The sequence below is a fragment of the Budorcas taxicolor genome, chromosome 6, assembly GCF_023091745.1.
Source record: "Budorcas taxicolor isolate Tak-1 chromosome 6, Takin1.1, whole genome shotgun sequence".
Taxonomy (NCBI): Eukaryota; Metazoa; Chordata; class Mammalia; order Artiodactyla; family Bovidae; genus Budorcas; species Budorcas taxicolor.
In genome coordinates this window covers 6,367,348-6,390,917 of record NC_068915.1, presented here as the reverse complement: position 1 = coordinate 6,390,917, position 23,570 = coordinate 6,367,348, and the positions used below count along the sequence as shown (strand labels likewise).

At 39.7% G+C, this 23,570-nt stretch overlaps 1 protein-coding gene across 1 annotated transcript in view; it reads right to left on the bottom strand.

The window, feature by feature from the left end:
• PDE5A (phosphodiesterase 5A) overlaps positions 1–23,570 on the bottom strand; it is a 142,776-nt gene that overhangs the window by 45,616 nt on the left and 73,590 nt on the right. Inside the window, exons 8-11 of the mRNA XM_052641838.1 lie at positions 18,952–19,060; positions 17,853–17,940; positions 6,385–6,560; positions 3,244–3,303 (exon numbers count right to left, since the gene is read on the bottom strand). Of these exons, the coding sequence (XP_052497798.1) occupies positions 3,244–3,303; positions 6,385–6,560; positions 17,853–17,940; positions 18,952–19,060 (433 nt within the window). The remainder of the gene's footprint in view (positions 1–3,243; positions 3,304–6,384; positions 6,561–17,852; positions 17,941–18,951; positions 19,061–23,570) is intronic.

Here is a 23,570-nt window from a genome sequence, read left to right as displayed (position 1 = left end):
ACATGTGACTAAGATAGCAATTCTGGTAATTGCTGGATGATGCAGGCACCTGTGTAGTTGGGGCTGCAAAGGAATTTTTATTAGGCTGATAGAAAACAGAGTTGAAATCATTTTCTGAACTTCAACCAATTTAAATGAATTATCTGACCTACGTTATCCTAAATTTCTCAATGCAGCTGCCAGAAATCTCTTTTCCAAATGGAACAACAGATGGTTTTGAACAATACTTCAAGACAACAATGCTCAGTTTTTCCAAAGTGTTTTCCTCTTGCCAAAATTATAAACATGATTGAGAAAATAATTTTCAGATTTTTCTGAAAGAATATGCCATTTTCAAAGTAAAAAGCAAAATTTAATGTCCTAATGAATTTTTTTAAATTATTATCTTTGCTAGTTTTTATTTATCTAAAACAACATATGGAAGAATGTAACCTAGCCTCATTTTGCAGTAATATTAATCCCACAGAGCTTGCAAGCACTTCAAAATGTTTGTCTCCATGTGATCATTTCCTGCTCACAGTATGCAGTTAGTGCAAAACTCTAGCATTCAAGGAGGATTAGACAAATGGGCAATTAAGCCTGATGTGAGAGATACTTTAAACTGTTAAACCTTTGTAAATAATTGAAAAACAGCTCATTTCTTCAAACATCATCATGAGCAAAAGAAATATAGCCAATTCGAATGAGGCTAACCCCCAGAGAAGCTTAACCTTTCAGATGAAATCATCCGAAAGTTCCTTCAACTGTTTTTGGCAGATGACTCAGCTTCATACTCAGTGATTTAATCAAGAATCTACAAGTCTGGACCCTCCTTCCTTTCCTAGCTCATTCTCTCCAGGGCTGTGCAATGATGTGTGTGCTTTGGGTCTGGACTGTCTGTCCTGGTACCTACTCACAACCTGGGAGATCCTGAGTAGAGCAGTCTAAACTCAACCTCAGATTCCATTTTCAAAATGCTAATACTGACCTTATAGGGTAGCTGTGGACTTAATACACTTAACATACACAAAGAACTTCAAACACACCAGGTATATGGTAAGCGCTCAGTAAGTGTGAGGCTTCCCTGGGGGCTCAGATGGTAAAGAATCTTCCTGCAAGGCAGGAGACCCATGTTCGATCCCTGGGTTGGGAAGATTCCCTGGAGAAGAGAGTGGTAACCCACTCCAGTATTCTTGCCTGGAGAATTCCATGGACAGAGGAGCCTGGTGGGCTACAGTCCGTGGGGTCGCACAGAGTCAGACACGACTGCGTGTCTAACAGAGTAAGTGTAGCTATCATTCTCACCCCTCTTCTCTGGTCTTGGCCAAAGAAATGTCTCTGTAATGCTTAGACCACTTCAAGGTCCAGACCTCTGTCACCGTCCTACATTCTTAGGCTCATGCTCACCTTGGACCTTGCCCCTTTGTCCACAAACATGTTGCCTCTCCTGCTTGTGAGCAAATTGCTCACAAGCACAAAACAAAACAATAAAAAACTTGACATGATGCAGCCAACACCCTTCTTAGCTATTTCATTCTTTCATACAAAACATACTTTTAAAACTACTACTCATTTCCTCCACTTTCTCACCATCTAGTCTCACCTTTTGCATTTTCACTCCTGAAGCTGCCTTCTCCACCATCACCTAATCACTGAAGCCAGCAGCCTTTTCTCAGTCCTATCTCTCAACCTTCCTGTAACAACTGATGGGCTCTCCTTCCTTAAAAAGCTGTTCTGCTTGCCTGCCCTGGCCTAAGTCTGCCTCCTTGTCTAACTACCATGTCTCTGCCTTAGCTGGTTTCTTTTCCTACAGCTTCCACCTGAACGTATATCTACACAGCTCTGCCCTCAGCCTCGCACGTCTTTCCGCATTCTCCTGCACCTGCTCCATCCCTGCTGCTGCTGAGTCGCTTCAGTCGTGTCCGACTCTATGCGACCCCATAGACGGCAGCCCACCAGGCTCCCCCGTCCCTGGGACTCTCCAGGCAAGAGCACTGGGGTTGGTTGCCATTTCCTTCTCCGATCCTATCATTTCACTATTATGGGACTCCACCCCCAAGTCCTATCGTTTAACCTCCAAATTGCCGCCTCTAGCTCCCTGTCCTTCCCAGTGTGCAAGATGTCTATCTGGTTGTTCCACCCGCATCTCAAACTTACCATGTTCTGCGTCAAATCTGTCTTTTCCTTTTTAATATTTCCACTTTGGTTAATGAAGGGGATGATCATTCTTTGAACTGCCAAGGCCAGAACGTCTGAATCATCTTTAACCTCCTCCCTCCCTAAAGCTCATCACAGACAGGACAGCGCTAACGTGCAGCGCTCTGGAGACAGACGGTGCGAGTGTCTATCCTGACTCTTCACTTCCTGCCTTCCTGCCGGTGCGACCCAGAGCAAGTCCGTAGGCTTCAGTGTGGCGTCCGTAGCACAGCTTGTGCAGTTTACATGAGAAAACGTATGTGAGGGCATGGAGCGTGACCATTTGGCAAGCCATATGATGATGACAAAGAGAAGGAATCTCAGTGGCCTCAGTGATCCTCTCATTGGTCCCTCGCTCCCATGACATCTCACATACACTTTATGTTGTCTCACGTGACTGTAAACTCACAAGGCAGGCTTGGTTATCAGTGTCTAAGTGCTTCAAATTTCCATTAACCTCAACCAAGGCAATCTCAATCAATCCCCAAACTCAAGACAATCTTCTGACCCATCAATGTGCTTTTCTCTCCTAGCAACCTAAATAAGAACTTTGCAAGAATTCAGGAATTGACCTTATTTGAACCCAATTTCAAATAACATTCTGCAAGCCATATGGTTTGAAATTAAAACCATTCTCCATTTCTAATAATGCAGAGTACGTTAACAGTAACAAACTATAAAATCTTTGTTGTTAGTACTCGAACCACACAACCACCTTGCAATCCCCTGTCCACACTTCCTCAGGAACCATAAACTAAATTTAATTTTGGCTTAAGAAAGATGTAAAGATTGTAACAATTATTGGGAAAATATCAGAATCATTTAATGTGCTACAAAATCAATACAATGTTATCATTTGCTCTGTGTTATCAGTGAATTTCTAGCCTTGCAAGAAAATAGGTCTGATTCAATCTTTTTTATAAATGTCCATATAAATATTTACTACGTTTAATTAAAGGTCTAGGGGACCACTACCCGCAGCAGCAGCTGCCCTGAGAGACGCATATCTGTGTCTTAATTAGGTACCTCTGGTTAGCCATTTCTACAAAGGAGGAGGAGGAGGATTACCGCTAAGGACTGCAGCTCTCTGGTTTCTTCCTCTGCAGCTGAAGCATGATAAGACAGAACCTACGGGGTGAGAACAGAAGGAATGCATGTTACACAAGAGAGGAACACCCAACACAGACCACGACTTCAAGCCTGGGATTCTCCTAAGCCTTCCTGCAGAGGTATCTAGACTCCTCAAAACACTTTATCTTCTTTGCTGCTTTCTTCAGCAGAGAGAAAATCTCAGATTTTTATTCAAATGCTTCTTATGGAAACGGAAAGTTATACTCTCTGTGTTCAAAGAAAACTGTCACTTTTCCTCTGACAACGTTGATACAACAAACACATTATTTATAAGTCACACTATTAGCTCAAACTTGGCAGAAAATTCTGTGTTGCTTTTCTTAAACAAACATACTGACTTTAGTTATTTTACGGGTGTACTGAGTCAAGATGAAAGACTTCTGCATAAGCTGACATTTTAATGTTGATATTTAGGAAGAAAGCAGTCTGGAAGTGGCTCTCGGATGAGGCCTGTAACCACTGTAGAATTTATAAGGAAAAACTGCATAGCAGAGAGATAAATGTCACACAGATTCAAGGATACTTTTCCACTCACAGGATTCAAGAACTGAGAAGAGCAGAAGTGGCCTATAAATCCATCTGTTAACAGCAGAGGACACCTAGGCTCAGGGATTCTCATCACTTGGCTGTGAGCTCACACCCAGTGAGAAGAGGGCCTGGGACCCAGCTTTCATCTCCTAATCTCATACACTTTTCACCATCCTATTGGAGTTACAAGAAGACAGTAAGGCAGATTTACTATCTTCCTATAACTTAACATGTGACTCATTAATTCCCATTTTCAAAACCGATAACTCCAAAAGATGGGATATTTTAGATGTTCTTCTAAATCAGGATAGTGATTATATGTTAAATTGTCTATCATATTAAATATTTTTAAAAGTTCACTTTTGACAGAGTTAACACAGATTTACTAAAATCTCTTAAAGTTTTAGGGTCAGTGATAAAAAGGTACCTCATTTTAAACGGCGAGTCAAGTAATTCAGTGGCCCAAACCAGTTTTCCTTGAACTAGTCTTTAAAATTGTAAGCAATTAAAAATCTAAAGCCAAATGGTAAATATGTCTATATATTGTGATTCAGAACATTACACTATGGTAACGCATGTGACTTGTCTTACTGTTTGACGCATTAATCACTAGGAAACCTAAGGAACCGCAGAACTGCTGTTTCCCGCTGCCGTGAGTGACATTGACAGGTCACAGCTAACCTGCCGTTGACACCAGGGAGGTGGTCTGTAGAGGAAGGCTAAGACGGCGACCCTGAACAAGTCTAATATAAGCCGATGCGATGCAACACGGATAAATGAATAAAGGAATGACACGACATGCTAAGTTTAAAAAATTCATTTTACCACGCACTGAAGATAAAAATAGCACCATACTCATAGGGTTGTGAGGATTAGCTTTTGCTGATACAAGTGAGAACACAGAGTAAGCACTTGATAAAGGTCAGCTATTGACTGTTGCTTTGCTGTCATTATACTGATGTCTTCTGGGTGAAACTAATTCCCTGTCATAAGAAAACACAAGGGACTTATGTCCCTAGGTTTTATCCAGCGCCTTGGGAGAAAATTTTTCCAAGGTTAAATCCGTGATCACAGATATGATTTCCTATAATGAATTGAAATTGGAAAATGGATATACTAAGTGAAAGGAGAAGTACTCATTTTCAACTGAAATAAAACTATAGTGTAAAAATAGAAACAAATCTCAATGAGGAAAATACTCAGAAATTTTGAACAAAATTATCTCTGGGATTTATTTCAAAATAATCAATGGATTAATAAGGAAGAAGAGCGCAGAGAAGAGGGCAAGAGTGTGGATGGAATGATAGTAGCCACAGGTCAACTGAGGACAGCTAATGAAGACGTGGGGGCTCCTTAGCTATCCTCTCTACTTCAGCATTATGTTTGAAATTTTCCAAATAGGGAGTATGTTTAAAAAGAGATTAACTGCTAATTGACAGCTGGCTTAGAGTCAATTCTTCAGTACAGTCATGGAAACAGTAAAAAACTGTATTAAAAATTGTATATATGTATATGTACACATACATTTAATTTAAAATATATGTATACTTGTGTGTGTGTGTATTTGAAACAGATTTCTACTGACTTCTAATCCAAAGTCTTTTATATAGTACTTTACTAAAACTATTGAGAGTTTTATATTCACATTAGAAAGTACACCATCTTGGTTACTGGTAAATCTTGACTTATACATCTTTCTAGCTCTTATTTATTAGGGGCTGGAGGAAAAGTTACAATCCATAACTCAAACATTGATTCCTACTGATCTCTGCTGGCTAAGAGTAGGCAAACACTAAAATATATTTCACACCAGTGTATGAATGACTAAGGAATGCCCTTTCTGAAGTCTAATTCCCTAGACTGGTCTATGATGTAGGAAATTTCCATCTTATACAAAGTGAGTGTTTTCAGGCAGTCGGTGACGCACATCCGGAGATGGCTGGCGCAGGTGGGTAGGCGCATCCTGCTTGGGAGGGGGTCTTGTTTGAGGCCAGTCCCCAGGCCAGTAGTTCACACTCAGAATCACCTGGTGGGGGGCAAGGGGGCTGGTAGTAACACAGATTTTCAGCCTCCACCTAGGACTTACTGAATCAGAATTTTCTCAAGATCCACAAATCTGTAACTTGGAAGAGTTTTCCCTCTTCCTCATTTCTGATTCCGAGTGCTTGGGATATCTGGTTTTGTTTTTTTGGTGTGTGACTAGAGCTGCTCATGAGAAGAGACGGGGAGGCTCAGGCAATGGAGAAAGGACAGGGCGCAGGGGACTAGCATCAGTGTGAGCAGCTCGTCACTAAGGTCCAAGGACCGCTTTCGGCCGAGAAAGCAGAGGACGGAAGGGACCCGGGCCCTGAGCTTTGCTATGGTCGTATGACCTTCAACAAGTTTCTAAAGTATGCTGGGCCTCCGTTTCCTCAGCTGTTTAAGTGAGGAGAGAGGAAGCACATGGTTCTCGTAGGGTCGCCAAGCTGTGACAGCCACCGAGCGCTGCCGCAGGGAGGGGTCGGCTGGGAGTGTGCTTGGGAGCCTGGGATGTCCTGCGGGGCAGCCCACCTCTAACGTGACCATTTGCTTGGCCATGGCTCTCTCCACTGCTTCGTACATCTGCGTGTTCTGGATCCCCAAGCCGCAAAAGATGACGAAAGCTTCCAGAAACTGTTCATCGTTTCGGTTGAAAGGCTTAACTTTGCCAGTGGTTTCCTCCATCTTATTAACAAGTTGGCAAACCCCTATAATAATCCAAGAAATTGAACAAATGTTACTATTCATAATCACAACATGCACTGACTTTAACACAGACCCCCAAAGGTCTAGGGCTTTTCTCTTAGGAATGCTTGCCATCTCCACAGACGCAAACGGATCCTCACAAATATAAGCTAGAACAATGAACTGAGTTAATTTACACGCAAACTCATTTCACACAGTCCTAAATGTATGTTGTCTATGTGCAAAAAATATCCTAGAGTACTATTTTCTTTCAGATTCTGTCACGAATGTTATATCAGTTGAATCCTCAAAGACAATTTGTCCTTTGGAGACTAATTGGATTTTTGTACTCTTGCCAACAGAACAATTTTGATGCACATCAGAATTTTGGGTCACCCAGGCCGCCTTTCCTTACTGAGAAATCAGAAGTTAAAAAACACAATTATCCACAAAATAGAATGTAGGAAACAGACAGTTCACAGAGACAGTCTCAAATTTCAAACATGTACCTCTGCATCCAAGAGAAGGTTTCCAATCATTTTTGATACTGCAAAGAAATGCACGTAGAGGTGACTATTTACTTAGATCTAAGAGCAGAATTAATCTTTGAAGACAATCATAACCTAACATCCCAAGTCCTGGCCTTTCTTAGAAAGTCAAACACATAGTATATACAAATGGAAGACCATGTCAAATCTTAATTGAACTCATGGTTCTATGGGGCTCCGATCCCAAGGGGTTTCTGCGAGGAGTCTGATGACCTTGTACCTCTGGGGAACAGTGTTTCTAATGTCCTGTGTCTTCTGTCTCTACACAGGTAACACAGACCTCCGCGTGCCCACTGCGGAGTAGGTGCGGTGCTCCACGCTTCAGGACACACGTGGACTCTGGTCTGCGTGACTTACACTGAGAAAGGTGCACTCACATCCACTTTACAGATGAAGACACTGAGTCTCAGGAAGCTTAAGTCATGTGCTCCAGGGTGCTTACGTTTAAAATTGAAATCCCAGGTCAGCCTAGCCCCAAAGGCCAGATTATCACCATGCAGCTGCCCTGTGCCTTTTACCCGTCTGACGACTGTTAGCAGTTTCCTGCCTGCCTCTTGCTCACCCACACCTTTGCCTATAGTTTTCCTCTGGCCCCAGTCTCTTTCCTGTTACCCAAGAGATCCCTACATGCCCTTCACAGGGAGCTCCCAGAGGCCTCCCGCTTCCCCAGGGGAGGCAGACACCTCTCCTAGCTCCTTAACTTTATCACCTGGAGGGTCATGGGGAGTTTTATTTCTATCTCTCTTTCTAGACTGTACATATCTTGGGCTTAAGAGATTTTATTTTTCAGTTCCACTTCCTCAGCTAGTCAGGCCTGGCACACAGCAGGACTCACAAAATGTTAACCAAGTTAATGAAAGGATGCAAGACTGCAGTTCTGACCCAATTACTTTCCCATGAAGACTGTGGTTTGCTATCTCTTATTTTTCCTGGAGCACAAAAGGATTTCAGAGAGTCTGAAATGATGCATGGTTGCACATGCAGTCCCTTTATCACCATTGGTGTGCACTTTATTTTTAACACTACAAATTATCTGTATCCTCCTTTTGCTCTTTCTTTGGGAGAGTTTTTCTATTTTAGACAGTAAAGCCATCCTTATCTATCAGTATTACCACTGCAGAGGTTAGGTCTCTAACACTTATTCCATTATCAAGAAAAATTTAAAATCTGGCCACTGCAAGTAAAACCCAAGAGTAAATGGCAATCGGCATTCATCATTTTAAAAGACCACACACCATGTACAGTGCAAACACAGGGTTATGTCCTCCAACCTCTGTGAGTCCCCAAATTATAAAGATGGAACTGTTTATGAAGGCCTCTGGCTATCTCCCTCATCACATGTTCTCGAGTCATGCATTCTTTATCTTCATATCACAATGTAACTGCTTTTCAATTTTTACTAAGTTTTCTCCTGCTTGATGGCCACTTTTCATAAACAGGATTTTTCTTTTCGTCCCTTCATCAGATTGACTGCATGTATGGAAAGGAAAAGACAAGCCGGTGAGGCTGAGATGTGGTCATCAGGCATTCTGCTAGGCTTGGGACCGAGGTAAGGAGCTCTTTCCAGGACAACAGTTCAAATCATAAGCCTCAGTCAAGTCCTTGAATGGATACATTGTTGTTTAGCTGCTCAGTTTAGTTCAGTCGCTCAGTCGTGTCGGACTCTTTGCAACCCCATGGATCGCAAGGCTCAGTCTGGCTTGCCAGGCTCCTCTGTTCATGGGATTCTCCCGGCAAGAATACTGGCGTAGGTTGCCATTTCCTACTCCAAGGGATCTTCCCGACCCAGGAATCGAACCCGTGTCTTCTGTGGCTCCTGCATTGCAGGCAGATTCTTTACTGTTGAGCTGCCGAGGAAGCCCAGTAAGTGGTATTAATACATACCTCATGAACTGAAAGGTACTACAAGGGCATATTCAGCATGCACACAGCAAGAGTTGACTGTGCCGACCACAGCTCAGGGCAGAACACCGAGCATGTGTCTGTGTTGTGACCTGCCTCGACAGACAGGCAGACACAGAGTAACACTCAGGATAAGAAAAGGGGAGAGGACGGGTGATCCCTTTAGGAATATACTTTGATTCTTCTTTGAAAGCAGTCACATTTATAGAGCATTCATGATAATCTCATTGATCTCCTTACACCCTTCATAAAATTTAACTCTATTAAACAGAAATACCTAAGCTGGAAAAAAATCTATGAAGAAGAAAAAGGTTTATAACAAACAGGGTTCTTTGAGAAAATGTAAAGCTTGGACCCATTTACAGATAGTTTGCACAACGTATTTCTTAAAGATGTGGAAGAGTGGATGAAGAGTATAGTAATGAAATGTAAAACTGGCCCTTTGAAATGCCACATCTACCAGCAAGTGATATAAAACCAGAAGCACTTATACATAAAAACAAAGTAGTTATTGCAGAACCAAAAATAAAACAAAATCACTCAGCCAAAATCGATCACTATGTATAATCATAAAACATTCAAAAACATATTAGGTGAAAACCGAGAAGTAGCAGAGCTAGATGATAAAATATCAGTGTTACGTAATATTAGTAGCTCAGAAAGTACTGGTACAGACATCATTTCACATGCTCACAACAGCAACTCTGAGAGCTAGCTGGCACTGAAGGCCTCTGGAAATTGTGCTGAAGGGAACTGGGTAGTTTCTCAAATCACACACTGAGGTTTCCTTTTCTATAATTCCAGAGGTCAGATGTTCTTACCAACCACAGCTTTCCTTCTGGCTTTGTGGCAGAGCAGGGTGTCAACGCTTACATTCTGCCTGTGGTCTCAGGCCTTCTTTCTCACACAATGTGGCGAGATGCCAAAACTGTTACCACTCGTGGCTCAGACAGTAAAGAACTGGCCTGCAATGCGGGAGACCTGCATAGGATGCTTGGTCAGGAAAATCCCTTGGAGAAGGGAATGGTTACCCACTCCAGTATTCTTGCCTGGAGAATCCCATGGACAGAGGAGCCTGGCGGGTTACAGTCCATGGGGTCACACAGAGTCAGACACGACTGTGTGACTAACACATATACACACAAGCCCTGCCCTTTTATACCCTTATGACCAACCTTGCAAAAAAATTTTTTTTTCACTTATTTGCCAATTATCTTAATTTAGGAAGTTTTTTGCTGCAGAAAAGATTTAATTTCTCAAGTAAGTCATCTTTTAAGTTTTCAACTATCGTGTCTTGCTTTTAAAAGAAGCTCCCTGTTTTAAGACTACATATAAACCAATATTTTCCTCTAGCACTTTTACAGATGCATTCTATCACATTTAATCTTCTAATTCTACTTAATCCCCCCCCCCCAATTGCTACTGGATTCTTATGAAACTTAGTTATTCATCCTTTAATAATTTAAATTGTCACCTCAAATAATAAATTCATATTATTTCAACAGTGTGCTTTTTTTCACATTTAAATTTTATGAAATCAGTTTGCATTCTCATCAGTTGCTTGTAATGGTGTAACAGAAATCATGTTTTTCTTTCTTTGAGGTACATAAAATGGTGTCTTTCAACCAATAAAATCTTAGAAACAGAAATATAGTCTATTATATACCAACACAAATTATATCAGACTTGGGTCTGCATTTAGACTTTCTATTGCATTCCATCAATTTTGCCATCTTTTTGAGCACACATTTAATACTTTTAATTATGTTACTTATACAGCATTATTTTAATTTCTGATAAGGCAATTCTCTATCCATCAACTCTGACTATTTTACACTATCCTTCCAGAAGAATTTTATAAATAATTCTTTTTATATGTTATCGTCCAGATGAATATTTTATATGTTTGTTAAGAACTCCCTTCCCCTTTGAGAAACAACCTTATCAGGACATGTATTAAAACTGAAATAAAACCTAATCTGCAAAAACTTAACATCTTAAAAAAAATTCTTATCATCAGGAAATGTTTTGTCAGTTCATGTACTGAAGATTTTCAAGTTATCTAGTACAGTTTTATAGTTTTCCTCACATAGATGTTCCTATTCCTGACAAAGTTTATTCCTTGTTACTGTTGACAATGGGATTTTTTTCCATTATTATTTCCCAACAAATTTGTCTTGCCATGTAAGCAAATTATTTTCCTTTAACAATTTGAAAGCCAGGCACTTTTGCAACTCTCGCTTTAGATAGCTTCTCTCAGCTGATTCTCTTGGGTTTTTCCACTCAACAATCATATCATATTGTTGGTTATTTTGTTATTTCCTTTTTCATACTTCTCCTTACTTCATCCTTTCCTGTCCTCTGGTTGCGTTGGTAAGAATTTACTTTGGGTAATAGTGTTCTTTTTTTTAAAAATGACTTAAAAAATATAACTCTTTCAACTACTTCCATGAGAAATTTTAAACTCTCCTTAGTATTGGTTATTACCAATTTTTATAGAATTTGTTTCATCAAAACATATCACTTTTTTGGTACAGTGTATTATATAACATCTCTTAATATTTTTTCTGCATCTATAATTACATTTCTTTTCTCATTCCCATTTGTTTCTCTTATTTCCCTCATTATCTGTGTTGGATGTTTGTTTAGTGTTTGCCCATCATCTCGTTTTACTATCCTTTTTCATTTCATAAATTTCTCTTTTCAATTTCTTTCCTCTGCTTTCTTTCTTCCTATTCATTTCTTTATTTTGGGGGCACTGTGGGGAGTGAGATGAACACTTAGTTGAAATAGTTTCATTATTTCCTGATTCAGTTCAGTCACTCAGTTGTGTCCGACTCTTTGTGACCCCATTTTCCACAGCAGACCAGGGCTCCCTGCCATCACCAACTCCAGAGTCTACTCAAACTCATGTCCATCGAGTCAGTGATGCCATCCAACCATCTTATCCTCTGTTGTCCCCTTCTCCTCAATCTTTCCCAGAATCAGGGTCTTTTCAAATGAGTCAGCTCTTCGCATCAGGTGGCCAAAGTATTAGAGTTTCAGTTTCAACATCAGTCCTTCCAATGAATATTCAGGACTGATTTCCTTGAGGATTGACTGGTTGGATCTCCTTGCAGTCCCAGGGACTCTCAAGAGTCTTCTCCAACACCACAGTTCAAAAGCATCAATTCTTCGGCACTCAGCTTTCTTTACAGTCCAACTCTCACATCCATACATGACCACTGGAGAAACCATAGCTTTGACCAGATGAACCTTTGTCGGCAAAGTAATGTCTCTGCTTTTTAATATGCTGTCTATGTTGGTCATACCTTTCCTTCAAAGGAGTAAGCATCTTTTAATTTCATGGCTGCATTCTCCATCTGCAGTGATTTTGGAGCCCAGGAAAATAAAGTCTGCCATTGTTTCCCCATCTATTTGCCATGAAGTGATGGGACCAGATGCCATGATCTTCGTTTTCTGAATGTTGAGCTTTAAGCTATCTTTTTCACTCTCCTCTTTCACTTTCATCAAGCAGCTCTTTAGTTTATTATTTCCTGATTAAAAGAGCCAAATATTTAAAGCTCTACACCTCCTCTAAGTACATTTTTGACCTTATACCTTGCATTTTTATATTAAATTGAGGTGACCACTAATTTTCTGAAATACTATACTTTCATTTTGACTTTTGATTTCTTCTTTGACATTTGGGAGAATGTTCCTAGTTTCTAAGTGAGCTTTTCCCTTCTAATTTATCCTTTTATTATGCATTTCTAGTTTTAATGCACTGTGATCCATGACAGTGGTTTTCAATTCTACTTTCCAGAAATGACTAAGTTTATGTTGTATGTGTGTATTTGTAAATTTCTAATGGATATTTGAAAGGAATTTGTGTTTTTAAATTATGACATATAAAAATGTATGCCAATTAAATCATTCCATTGTTTATATTAATCAATTCTAATGTTTCCTTTTTTCCTATTTAGCATTTTATGAAAAAAGTATTAAAGACTCTCACTATGACTACCATTTTGTCCACTTCTCTTTGTATTTTTAATAGCTTTGACTTTTATATGTCAATGATGTTATTTACCTTATTAAAGGCATTTAGATGGGGAAACAGTGGAAACAGTGTCAGACTTTATTTTTTGGGGCTCCAAAATCACTGCAGATGGTGATTGCAGCCATGAAATTAAAAGACGCTTACTCCTTGGAAGAAAAGCTATGATCAACCTAGATAGCATATTCGAAAGCAGAGACATTACTTTGCCAACTAAGGTCCGTCTATTCAAGGCTATGGTTTTTCCTGTGGTCATGTATGGATGTGAGAGTTGACTGTGAAGAAGGCTGAGCGCCGAAGAATTGATGCTTTTGAACTGTGGTGTTGGGGAAGACTCTTGAGAGTCCCTTGGACTGAAGGAGATCCAACCAGTCCATTCTGAAGGAGATCAGCCCTGGGATTTCTTTGGAAGGACGGATGCTAAAGCTGAAACTCCAGTACTTTGGCCACCTCATGTGAAGAGTTGACTCATTGGAAAAGACTCTGATGCTGGGAGGTATTGGGGGCAGGAGGAGAAAGGGATGACAGAGGATGAGATGGCTGGATGGCATCACTGACTTGATGGAGGTGAGTTTGAGTGAACTCTGGGAGATGGTGATGGACAGGGAGGCCTGGCGTGCTGCGATTCATGGGGTCACAAAGAGTCGGACACGACTGAGCGACTGAACTGAACGGATGACAATTACACTTCCCTTTGTGAATTTATTCAGTGCAAAGTGATTCTGTACATTATGCTCTTTTATCTTAAAATCTACCCCCTCTGATACTAATATTGTTATCTCTATTCAAATTTTGCCCATTTTGTGTACAGCGTGTTCTTATAAACAGTATACACTTCATATTAATATTTTCTAGAAATTCCTCAGTGTTGGTGGTCCAATAAAGGTAAGCTCTGTTTTCCAGGGCTACTATGAAGTTTCTCTTATTTTTCTATTTCTTCAATCAATTCTTGAAACTATAATCCTTATGTTTATTTTCATTCTGTAGATTTTCACTTTTATAATTTAAAGATATAATACCCTAGTTCTTTTTTTTCTCATTTTCTTCCAATTATTACTGTCCCTACAGTCTTATTTTCTGTGCTTCTTATCATTGAACACAATTTACCTCTAACTGGAAAAACTGGATACCTTAAGCAACATAGGCAATATGTACCATGTACGACACTGCACAAGGTTATTATGTTCGCATTAGGAAAATCCTAGCAAATATTTTTACAAACAGCTGAACAGATTGCCAAATGACATAGTTTAATATGAAAAATAAAATTAAGTAGAAGTAAAATTTAAATTTACAAAATTTTACAGCATTTACTTATGCATTGGAATCATATTGCCACACACAGATGAGCAAAGAATTAGACAGTATGAGTTTAGAGAATACATTCAGTAAAAAATACATCTCTCTCATACTTCACTGTGTCAAATAACATGTAACACTATGATTTGTATTACTTTTTCACTAAAAAAAGAGATATAAAGAGTTATCTAAAGTGGAAATGTTCTCAACAACTTTTCTTTTTGGATGGGAATGGAACTGATTTCTTCAAAACATGCCCTGAAACTGACATGGAAAATAGACATAAGTATTTCTAGTAAATATAAGAAAAAGACAAACTTAATCTAATAAGTAGGGAAAATGATTGGTTAAAATAAATGAATGCTTCATGAGGAAAGGAGCCTCTTAATAGTGTTGGAAACAAAGTCGTGGAAACATTCTGGAGCAGCCAGGCCACCGAGCAAACATTAATGATACAACAGGCCCTGCGCTCGTCTAATGTCTACAGTTTCATCTAATTGTCAGTAATGGAAAAAAGGAAGGAAGGAAAGATTACAAAAAACACATGGGCCCGTCTGTCTTTCCGCATGTAACTCTGTAGGGATTCTGTATTAGAATTACAGAATAGCAAAATCTGGTCTGTGACATATAAGAAAAATTATTACAAGCATGCTATTTTCCATGGTACATCTGTGAATGTAAAGTTCACTTGAGAATTCAGATTCTCTGTTTTGCTACACTTACAGAACCATGGGGAACACTGAAAATTTTCCCTATTGGAATTACCTTGAACCCCCACCAGAAATCTCACTAGGGTATTTTTCTTTCTTTTAACTGGTAGGGAATTTTTCATTCCCCAAAACAATATTTGCTTACTTTTGACTCTTGTTATCAAATAAGAGTGACACAAAATGTATGCAAAAACAGAAGTCTGATTATTTTAGCTGGTACTGTTCATTTCTTGTTCACTTGTCTGGAACGGTGACAGGACCACAGAACGTGGATTCTGAACAGATCTGAAGGGTGTGACTTAGTTGTATAAGGTGCCCACAACACTCCAGGACTCTTGCCTGGAAAATCCCATGGATGGAGGAGCCTGGTGGGCTACAGTCCATGGGGTCGCTAAGAGTTGGACACGACTGAGCGACTTCACTTTCATGCATTGGAGAAGGAAATGGCAACCCACTCCAGCGTTCTTGCCTGGAGAATCCCAGGGACGGGGGAGCCGGGTGGGCTGCCGTCTATGGGGTCGCACAGAGTCGGGTACAGCTGAAGCGACTCAGCAGCAGCAGCAGCAACTGTTTAAAAGGTTAAACGGAGAGTGGAACCACGTGGATATCCTGAGTCCTATTCCTATCCAGGGATCTCTGTGCTTTCCCAAATGACTCTTATTTATCACTTGTGTAAAGTGGTGAAAAAGCCTGATTATAACTTCCTTTAGCCATTCCCAATTATTCCAAAGAGATGCTGCTGAGAAAAAGCAAAGACATGACTTAATGTGGCCAGCTGCCACTCTGCCCTCCTTCTCACCAAAACATATTAGTATTAATCAATGGTGCATCACTTCTGGAATTCATTTCACATTTTCAAAGGTCAAAGGCAGCTTGTTGTAAGCTCTACACTTCTATCAAAAAGCATAACATCTGCCATGTGGTTTGCACCTAACTCCCTAGGATATCAGCTTTTTACTAAACGTTGACTCAGAGTCATACCGTAGGGCACCTCCATCAATTTTCTTTGGTCTCTGTTAGGGATCTGATCGGTGATACCCTTGGAAGGAGCTAATACATGAGTTCACTAGCTTCTCCTTTGTTCTCTGAGAACTGAGAGGTGTGCAAGTGATGAACAGCCTTCAGGGAGTCGCCAGGCTGTCTTCCCAGAGGCTGATGAGGCAATTCACCAGTGAGCCCAGCCCCGGAGGCTCGGAAAGCAGATTACCACGCCGAGGACACCTCCTGCTCTCTGGGGTGCAGAACAGTACCTCAGCTCACAGACTGACTTATGAAACCAGAATAGTATCAAGAAATGGGTACCAACAAGAAATGGATCTGCCTCAGGAATGCGAGCAGTGTACCCGTAACTCAGCCCATGGCCTCAAGTCCAGGTGACTGATCTATGAGAAGGAGCAACTGGCAAAGCGAGCCATGCATTCTCTTCACACGAGTTAACGTATCTTGGAAAGTAAATAATCACAACAAGGGAGGTCAGACTGGTGGGCTGTTTAAAGGTGTAAGTCAGTGTATCAGTCTCTAAGCGAGGATGCACAGCAGGAGGAGAACTGGATCGCTGGGGGTGCCAGGACCACCTGCTGCACGCACGGCCACCCAAGTGCTGGTCTCAAGCGGTCAGAAGAGCCTGTGCACCAACACAGCCTTCCACACCCATCTCCACGAAAGGGGCCAAGGTTCTCAGACTGCTGGACAGAACCTGAGAGGCAATTTTAGTGTTGGTCTCCCCACTCCCCACTTTCATAAACAATACCTCCCTGCCCCACCTTTCTGACTGACACTCGTCTTTAATAAAATTACAGTCAAATCTTGGAACTAACAAGAATTTTTTTTTTTTTCTGGAAACTGATTTTCAACCTGGAAACTAATCAGATTTTTTAAGGTAAATTTATACGGCTAAGTCTTGTGCTAAGTCTTGTACCACTAGGGTTTTTATTTAAAAGTTTAAACCTTTATTTCAATTTCTAGGGGGAATATTTAACAGTTCAGGCTATTTTTACAGCATCAATCACGCATGTAATAGTCACTCAGTTGTGTCTGACGCGTTGTGACCCTATGGACTGGAGCCCGCCAGGCTCCTCTGTCCATGGAATTCTCCAGGCAAGAATACTGGAGTGGGTTGCCATGCCCTTCTCCAGGGGATTTTCTTGACCCAAGGATTGAACCTAGGTCTCCTGCATTGCAGGTGGATTCTTCACCACCTGAACCACCAAGGAAGCCATAATTGGCATATAAATTGCCTTTTCTACTCTTAATATAACCTGCAGTGCCAAGAAACAAATATGTCAGTAACGGGAAACATCATCTCATTTTTCTGAGAATGCCTTCTTCCACCATTCCTGCAGTAGACATGTTTTACTAAACTTTATTATAAGAATGCAAACTCCCTGAGGCAGGGATTTTGACTTATTCACGGATTTATCCCAGGTGCTGAAAACATGGAGTGTTCAATGCATACAATCTACAATCTAAACCACATATTCAAAAAAAAGAGAAATCATAAACTAAGATGCGAGGCTCTAAAACAATATATATCATCAATTTGATATCTCTCAGTCTACTAACTTTCAACATGTCATTTTTAAACAAAACCTCTGTTGAAACAGGATTATAATTACAAAAGTATATCATATTTAACAAGATATTTAACAAATGTTTGCTGACATCTATCAAGGTAAAATTATTTCAAAATTCTTTTACCATTCCAATCTTCATCTTTTTTCTGTATTTTAGTCTTTAAATTTACACTGGAAAGAAGTTTCTGGGAATATATGTTTTTCTTTAATAAGTGCAGAGTGGAGGTCAATGAAAAGGCTTTACCTATCACTTTGTTCTTCTTTCCATTTTTTATAGGTGTACAAAGCAAACTTCTAATGCACTGCTGGTTTATATTTCCCATGTTTTCATTCTAAACAAAGAAATGAAAAGCAAAACAGCTAAATACTATGAACAGATTGTCTGCCCATTAGATGCTATACAAACTATACTGGACATAAGAAGTTATTAATATGCTTATCTTTTATTAGCTGGAGATAACATCAGAGTGTAAAAAATGCACAAATTATAATGAAGTTCATATAAATGCAATAAAAAATAATCAGTCTTTACTAAAAATACTAAATATCCTGTTTAATTTTTTATTTTCCATTTTATTTACCTATATTTCTTTTATTTTCCATGTTAAAGTTTCTTAAGCAGCTTACAGTAGTACTAAGCAAAATATTTACTAAGTTCTAACTATCCCTGTGTAGTAGATGTCTCAAGCAACTTAATAAGAAGGGTAGAAATCAGAATTGTTACACCACCAAGGATTCTACACGTTACAAATGTCTCTTTCTTTAGTTTTACCACTGTTTCTATTGTCTATATTGCTACAGTCTTAAAAAGGTCTCCTAGATCTGAAAATAACAAAGTCAGCTGCAATGCTTTTCTTAAGTCAGATGAGAGAAAATACTAGAATCTAAAGTTTTCAGTGTCTGAGAAACTGACCCTTGTAGGTTTGCTCTCAAGAATAACAAATACTCATTTTTTTTTCACGAGGTGTTCACTGTGGTAGATTACCAGTTACAGACACTCAAGCCATATGGAACTTAATTTTTGAAGACAAACTCAGGAACTCTAGCAATACTATCTCAAGAGTGTCAACTGATATTGAGTAGGTAATAGTGAAACTACCTCAAAGTTAATGATATTTCATGTTTTCAAAACTGACAAAAGTACAGAGAAAAATACCTAAGTATAGCTGACCACCTCTGAACAGATGTTCTGAGCTGTTTTATTTCCTTTCCTCAGATCAGGGCAAACACAGATCACTTCCAAAGAGCCAATTCTGGAGCCAGTCCTTCAGTTAAGAGTAGTACAGAGCAGGTCCGATAGGAAAACAGCCATCAAGCTCCAAGTCTAAAACCGCGTTACTTACTGTCCAGGGAAATCTTTTGTCCTTACTGACATCTGGGATATTAAGTGGTTCCATAGTATTTTTGACATACTGAGCATACATGTAATTGATTCTGTTTGCATCACGTTCCCTGTGGAAAGAACAGAGGTAAGTTCTTTCCATGCAGTGAAAAAACACAGGCAAAACAGGCATATAGATGGTTATAAGAGAAACACAGCAGTCTGAAATTATGGAGCAAAGTGTACAACTTAATTAGAAAATGAAGCTTTAAACATATTTGATGATACACAACTTTAGTAGTTACTATAATTGAAATTTTTTGAAAAAACAAAGGCTCACAATTTTTTAGCTATTGAAAACAAGTTTAAAATGTCATTAAGTAATCTTCTTAACACTCTTAACGGTCATGTTGATTTTTGTGCCATTTAATGTGAAATCCCTATGAATTTTCCTCTATGACTTATTTTCTCATCAGATTATAGAATGATTAAAGCCAAGTGTCTGTTTTTATTTCCTTATTTGTCTACTCATACCAACAGAATAATCTTTTACACATTTTAGACCAAGAGAAAAATCGAGCAGGTCTAGAATTTTATGAAGTTTTTCTCTCTTCATTTTTCTGCTTTGCAGTGCTTTAAGACATGTATTTAAATTAAAAACAATGCTTTTGAACTTACAATATTTTCCCAACTCTTTTTCCAGTTTCTTGCTTAACAGGTAGAACACAAAAGGTTAACCTGATGTCAGAGGGTTTGTAAGTATAATGCCAGTGCCAGAGTTGGGAAAACAGAATAGAATATGTCTTTTCGTTAGGAAACTTCCTACACTCCCTGGTGATGGGAATAAACTTGACAAAGATGGTCAGATTATGGAAATTTACTCCACAAATTTCTGAGAGGCTGTGCCTACAGTAACTGTAAGATCACTATCTGAAGAAATAGGAAAGCCTAATAGTGGGAAGAACTATACAAAAAGTATCTTAATGACCCAGATAACCACGATGGTTATCTAGAGCCTAGAGCCAGACATCCTGGAATGGGAAGTCAAGTGGGCCTTAGGAAGCATCACTACGAACAAAGCTAGTGGAGGTGATGGAATTCCAGTTGAGCTATTTCAATTTCTGAAAGATGATGCTGTTAAAGTGCTGCACTCAATATGCCAGCAAGTTTGAAAAAATGTGCAGCAGCCACAGGACTGGAAAAGGTCAGTTTTCATTCCAATCCCAAAGAAAGGCAATGCCAAAGAATGTTCAAACTAACACACAATTGCACTCATCTCACACACTAGCAAGGGAATGCTCAAAATTCTCCAAGCCAGACTTCAATATTCAATAGTACATGAACCATGAACTTTCAGATGTTCAAGCTGGATTTACAAAAGGCAGAAGAACCAGAGATCCAATTGTCAACATCCGCTGGATCACTGAAAAAGCAAGAGAGTTCCAGAAAAACATCTACTTCTGCTTTATTGACTACGCCAAAGCCTTTGACTGTGTAGATCACAACAAACTGTGGAAAAGAGATGGCAATACCAGACCACCTGACCTGCCTCCTGAGAAATGTGTATGCAGGTCAAGAGGCAACAGTTAGAACTGGACATGGAACAACAGACTGGTTCCAAATAGGAAAAGGAGTACGGCAAGGCTGTATATTGTCACCCTGCTTATTTAACTTCTATGCAGAGTATATCATGAGAAACACTGGGCTGGAGGAAGCACAAGCTGGAACCAAGATTGCCAGGAAAAATATCAATAACCTCAGATATGCAGATGACACCACCCTTATGGCAGAAAGTGAAGAGGAACTAAAAAGCCTCTTGATGAAAGTGAAAGAGGAGAGTGAAAAAGTTGGCTTAAAGCTCAACATTCAGAAAACTAAGATCATGGCATCCGGTCCCATCACTTCATGGCAAATAGATGGGGAAAGAGTGGAAACAGTGGCTGACTTTATTTTCTTGGGCTCCAAAATCACTGCAGATGATGACTGCAGCCATGAAATTAAAAGATGCTTGCTCCTTGGAAGAAAAGCTATGACCAACTAGACAGCATATTAAAAAGCAGAGACATTACTTTGCCAACAAAGGTCCATCTGGTCAAAGCTATGGTTTTTCCAGTAGTCATGTATGGATGTGAGAGTTGGACTATAAAGAAAGCTGAGCTCAGATGAATTGATGCTTTTGAACTATGGTGTTGGAGAAGACTCTTGAGAGTCCCTTGGATAGCAAGGAGATCCAACCAGTCCATCTTAAATGAAATCAGTCCTGAGTATTCACTGGAAGAACTGATGCTGAGGCTGAAACTTCAATACTTTGGCCACCTGATGCAAAGAAAGGACTCATTTGAACAGACTCATTTGATGTTGGGAAAGATTGAAGGTAGGAGGAGAATGGGATGACAGAGGATGAGATGGTTGGATGGTGTCACCAACTCGATGGACATGAGCTTGAGCAGGCTTCGGGAGTTGGTGAAGGACAGGGAAGCCTGGTGTGCTGCAGTCCATGGGGTCACAAAGGGTCAGATACAACTAAGCGACTGAACTGCCTGAACTGAATAGAGGGAAACATTTCAAAATTAAGTGGTGTCTCAGGAAAACTGTCCACTTGCTCTGAGTTCTCAAGTTTCCAATCTTTTCCTATCTCCCATCCTCTCAGTCAGCCTGCGCAAACTGCTTCTAGGACAGTGGTCTCAGATGGTATTCTTGATCACTAGTGATACCACAAAGGCTCCTCAAGTCGTGGCCTCATTCCTGGCCGAGATATTTTTGTCTTTCCTTTCTCTGATGTGGCCAGAATACTAGAGTGGGTAGCCATTCTCTTCTCCTGGGTTTGAGAACCGAGATCGAGACCTGGGTTCAATCCCTGGGTTGGGAATATCCCCTGGAGAAGAGAATGGCTACCCACTCCAGTATTCTGGCCTGGAGAATTCCATGGACTCTACAGTCCGTGGGGTCGCAATGAGTCAGACACGACTGAGTGACTTTCAGTTCTTTGATGAACCTACACTTTAGGTTAAGTGTAATTGGCCACGTCAGGTAATGACTATATGTCCAGTACTATATACAATGGAAAAAAAGAATGAAAGGGAAACGACCATGGTAACGGAGGAACAGATGAACTTCAGACTGAACACTTCTGAGCCTAGACTGATAACCTGGGAAGGCATGAAAAATGTTAGACACATTAGACCCAAGATACTCCTGGCTTCTTAATACTTCGTACATAATTACCTGGGGAGAATCCCAAGAAAAGGTTATGAGATAAGTGCAGGATTTCGGTTAACAAAACTTTTTAAAACAATAAATATTTCATGGAAAACGGAAGTCTCAGGAAAATAAAAGACGCTATAGTAAAGATAAGAAAAATGAAAAAGCATCTACAAAGAGAAAGGAGTACACTGGAAAGGGTTCCTTTGTCCAAATGTCTTTTACAATGATGATGATGACATGTGACTTTTGTTATTATCATGATTTCAACAGAGGGAGCCAGATGAACCCAAACACTTAAGCAGTCCAATTTCAGAGTCTACACTCTCATACTCCGTGTCTATCATTTTTCAAAGGAGTACAAATCTTTTTACTATTTTAAAAATAGTAAGTGTTCCTGCATTTAACTATGTTTCCCAATATAATTATAATTAACAAGTAGTATATATATTCCAAAAGCATGAGCTTAAAGGATTAATTCCATGTATTTGTCATTATGTGATAAAATATGTGTTTAAAATTAACATGGGGCTTGCCTGGTGGCTCAGACAGTAATGAATCCACCTGCAATGCAGGAGACCTGGGTTTGATCCCTGGGTCGGGAAGATCCCCTGGAGGAAGGCATGGCAACCCACTCCAGTATTCTTGCCTGGAGAATCCCACGGACAGAGGAGCCTGGCGGGCTACAGTCCATAGGGTTGCAAAGACTCGGACACAACTGAGTTTAGACTAAGCACAGCACAAAATTAACATGAAGTTAACTAATATGGAATTATAGCACTAAAACATCTATTTCTTAACATTACGAGCTTACAGAAACAGTATAACATCACATTCACTTTTCCTTCTAATTAGGTGGCTCTCTGAACTGAAGCACAGGAAACTCTGAAACCTCCCACCATCTGGAAATGACCTTCACTTCTCAAATTCTACAAACCCCAAGAGCTTACTGTGTTAGATCCCATTGATAATACAATTCTAATAATTATGTATAATGTTCACCTTCACTATTCTTTATTTTTATACTTAACATTTCAAAACTGTCTTCAATAAATTATTTTATCTTTTAAAAGTTAATCAGATGGCTGGTTAGAAGAGTACTAAGTGAGCCATACTTTCCCACTGACATATAATTGCCTAAAAAGAATGATTTGCTTACCGCTAACATCATCAAACTGCCAGGCATTTCATCTCATGAAAGATGTTTGCATTGACAAAGTGTTTAATAATGAAAACTGGAAAGGCCTAAATTCTATCAATAAGAAACTTCAGAAATGTAATAAAGAATCTGCTGGCCAAGGGTCAGTATCAGCTAGTCCTTTTACAAAGCTAAAGTTACTATTTTAGTAACTTTAGCACCATTTTAGTTTTCACAAAATGAAGCCTGATATCTAATTTTTATTATAATAGAAACATACATCACTAAGAGGTCTTGTACTG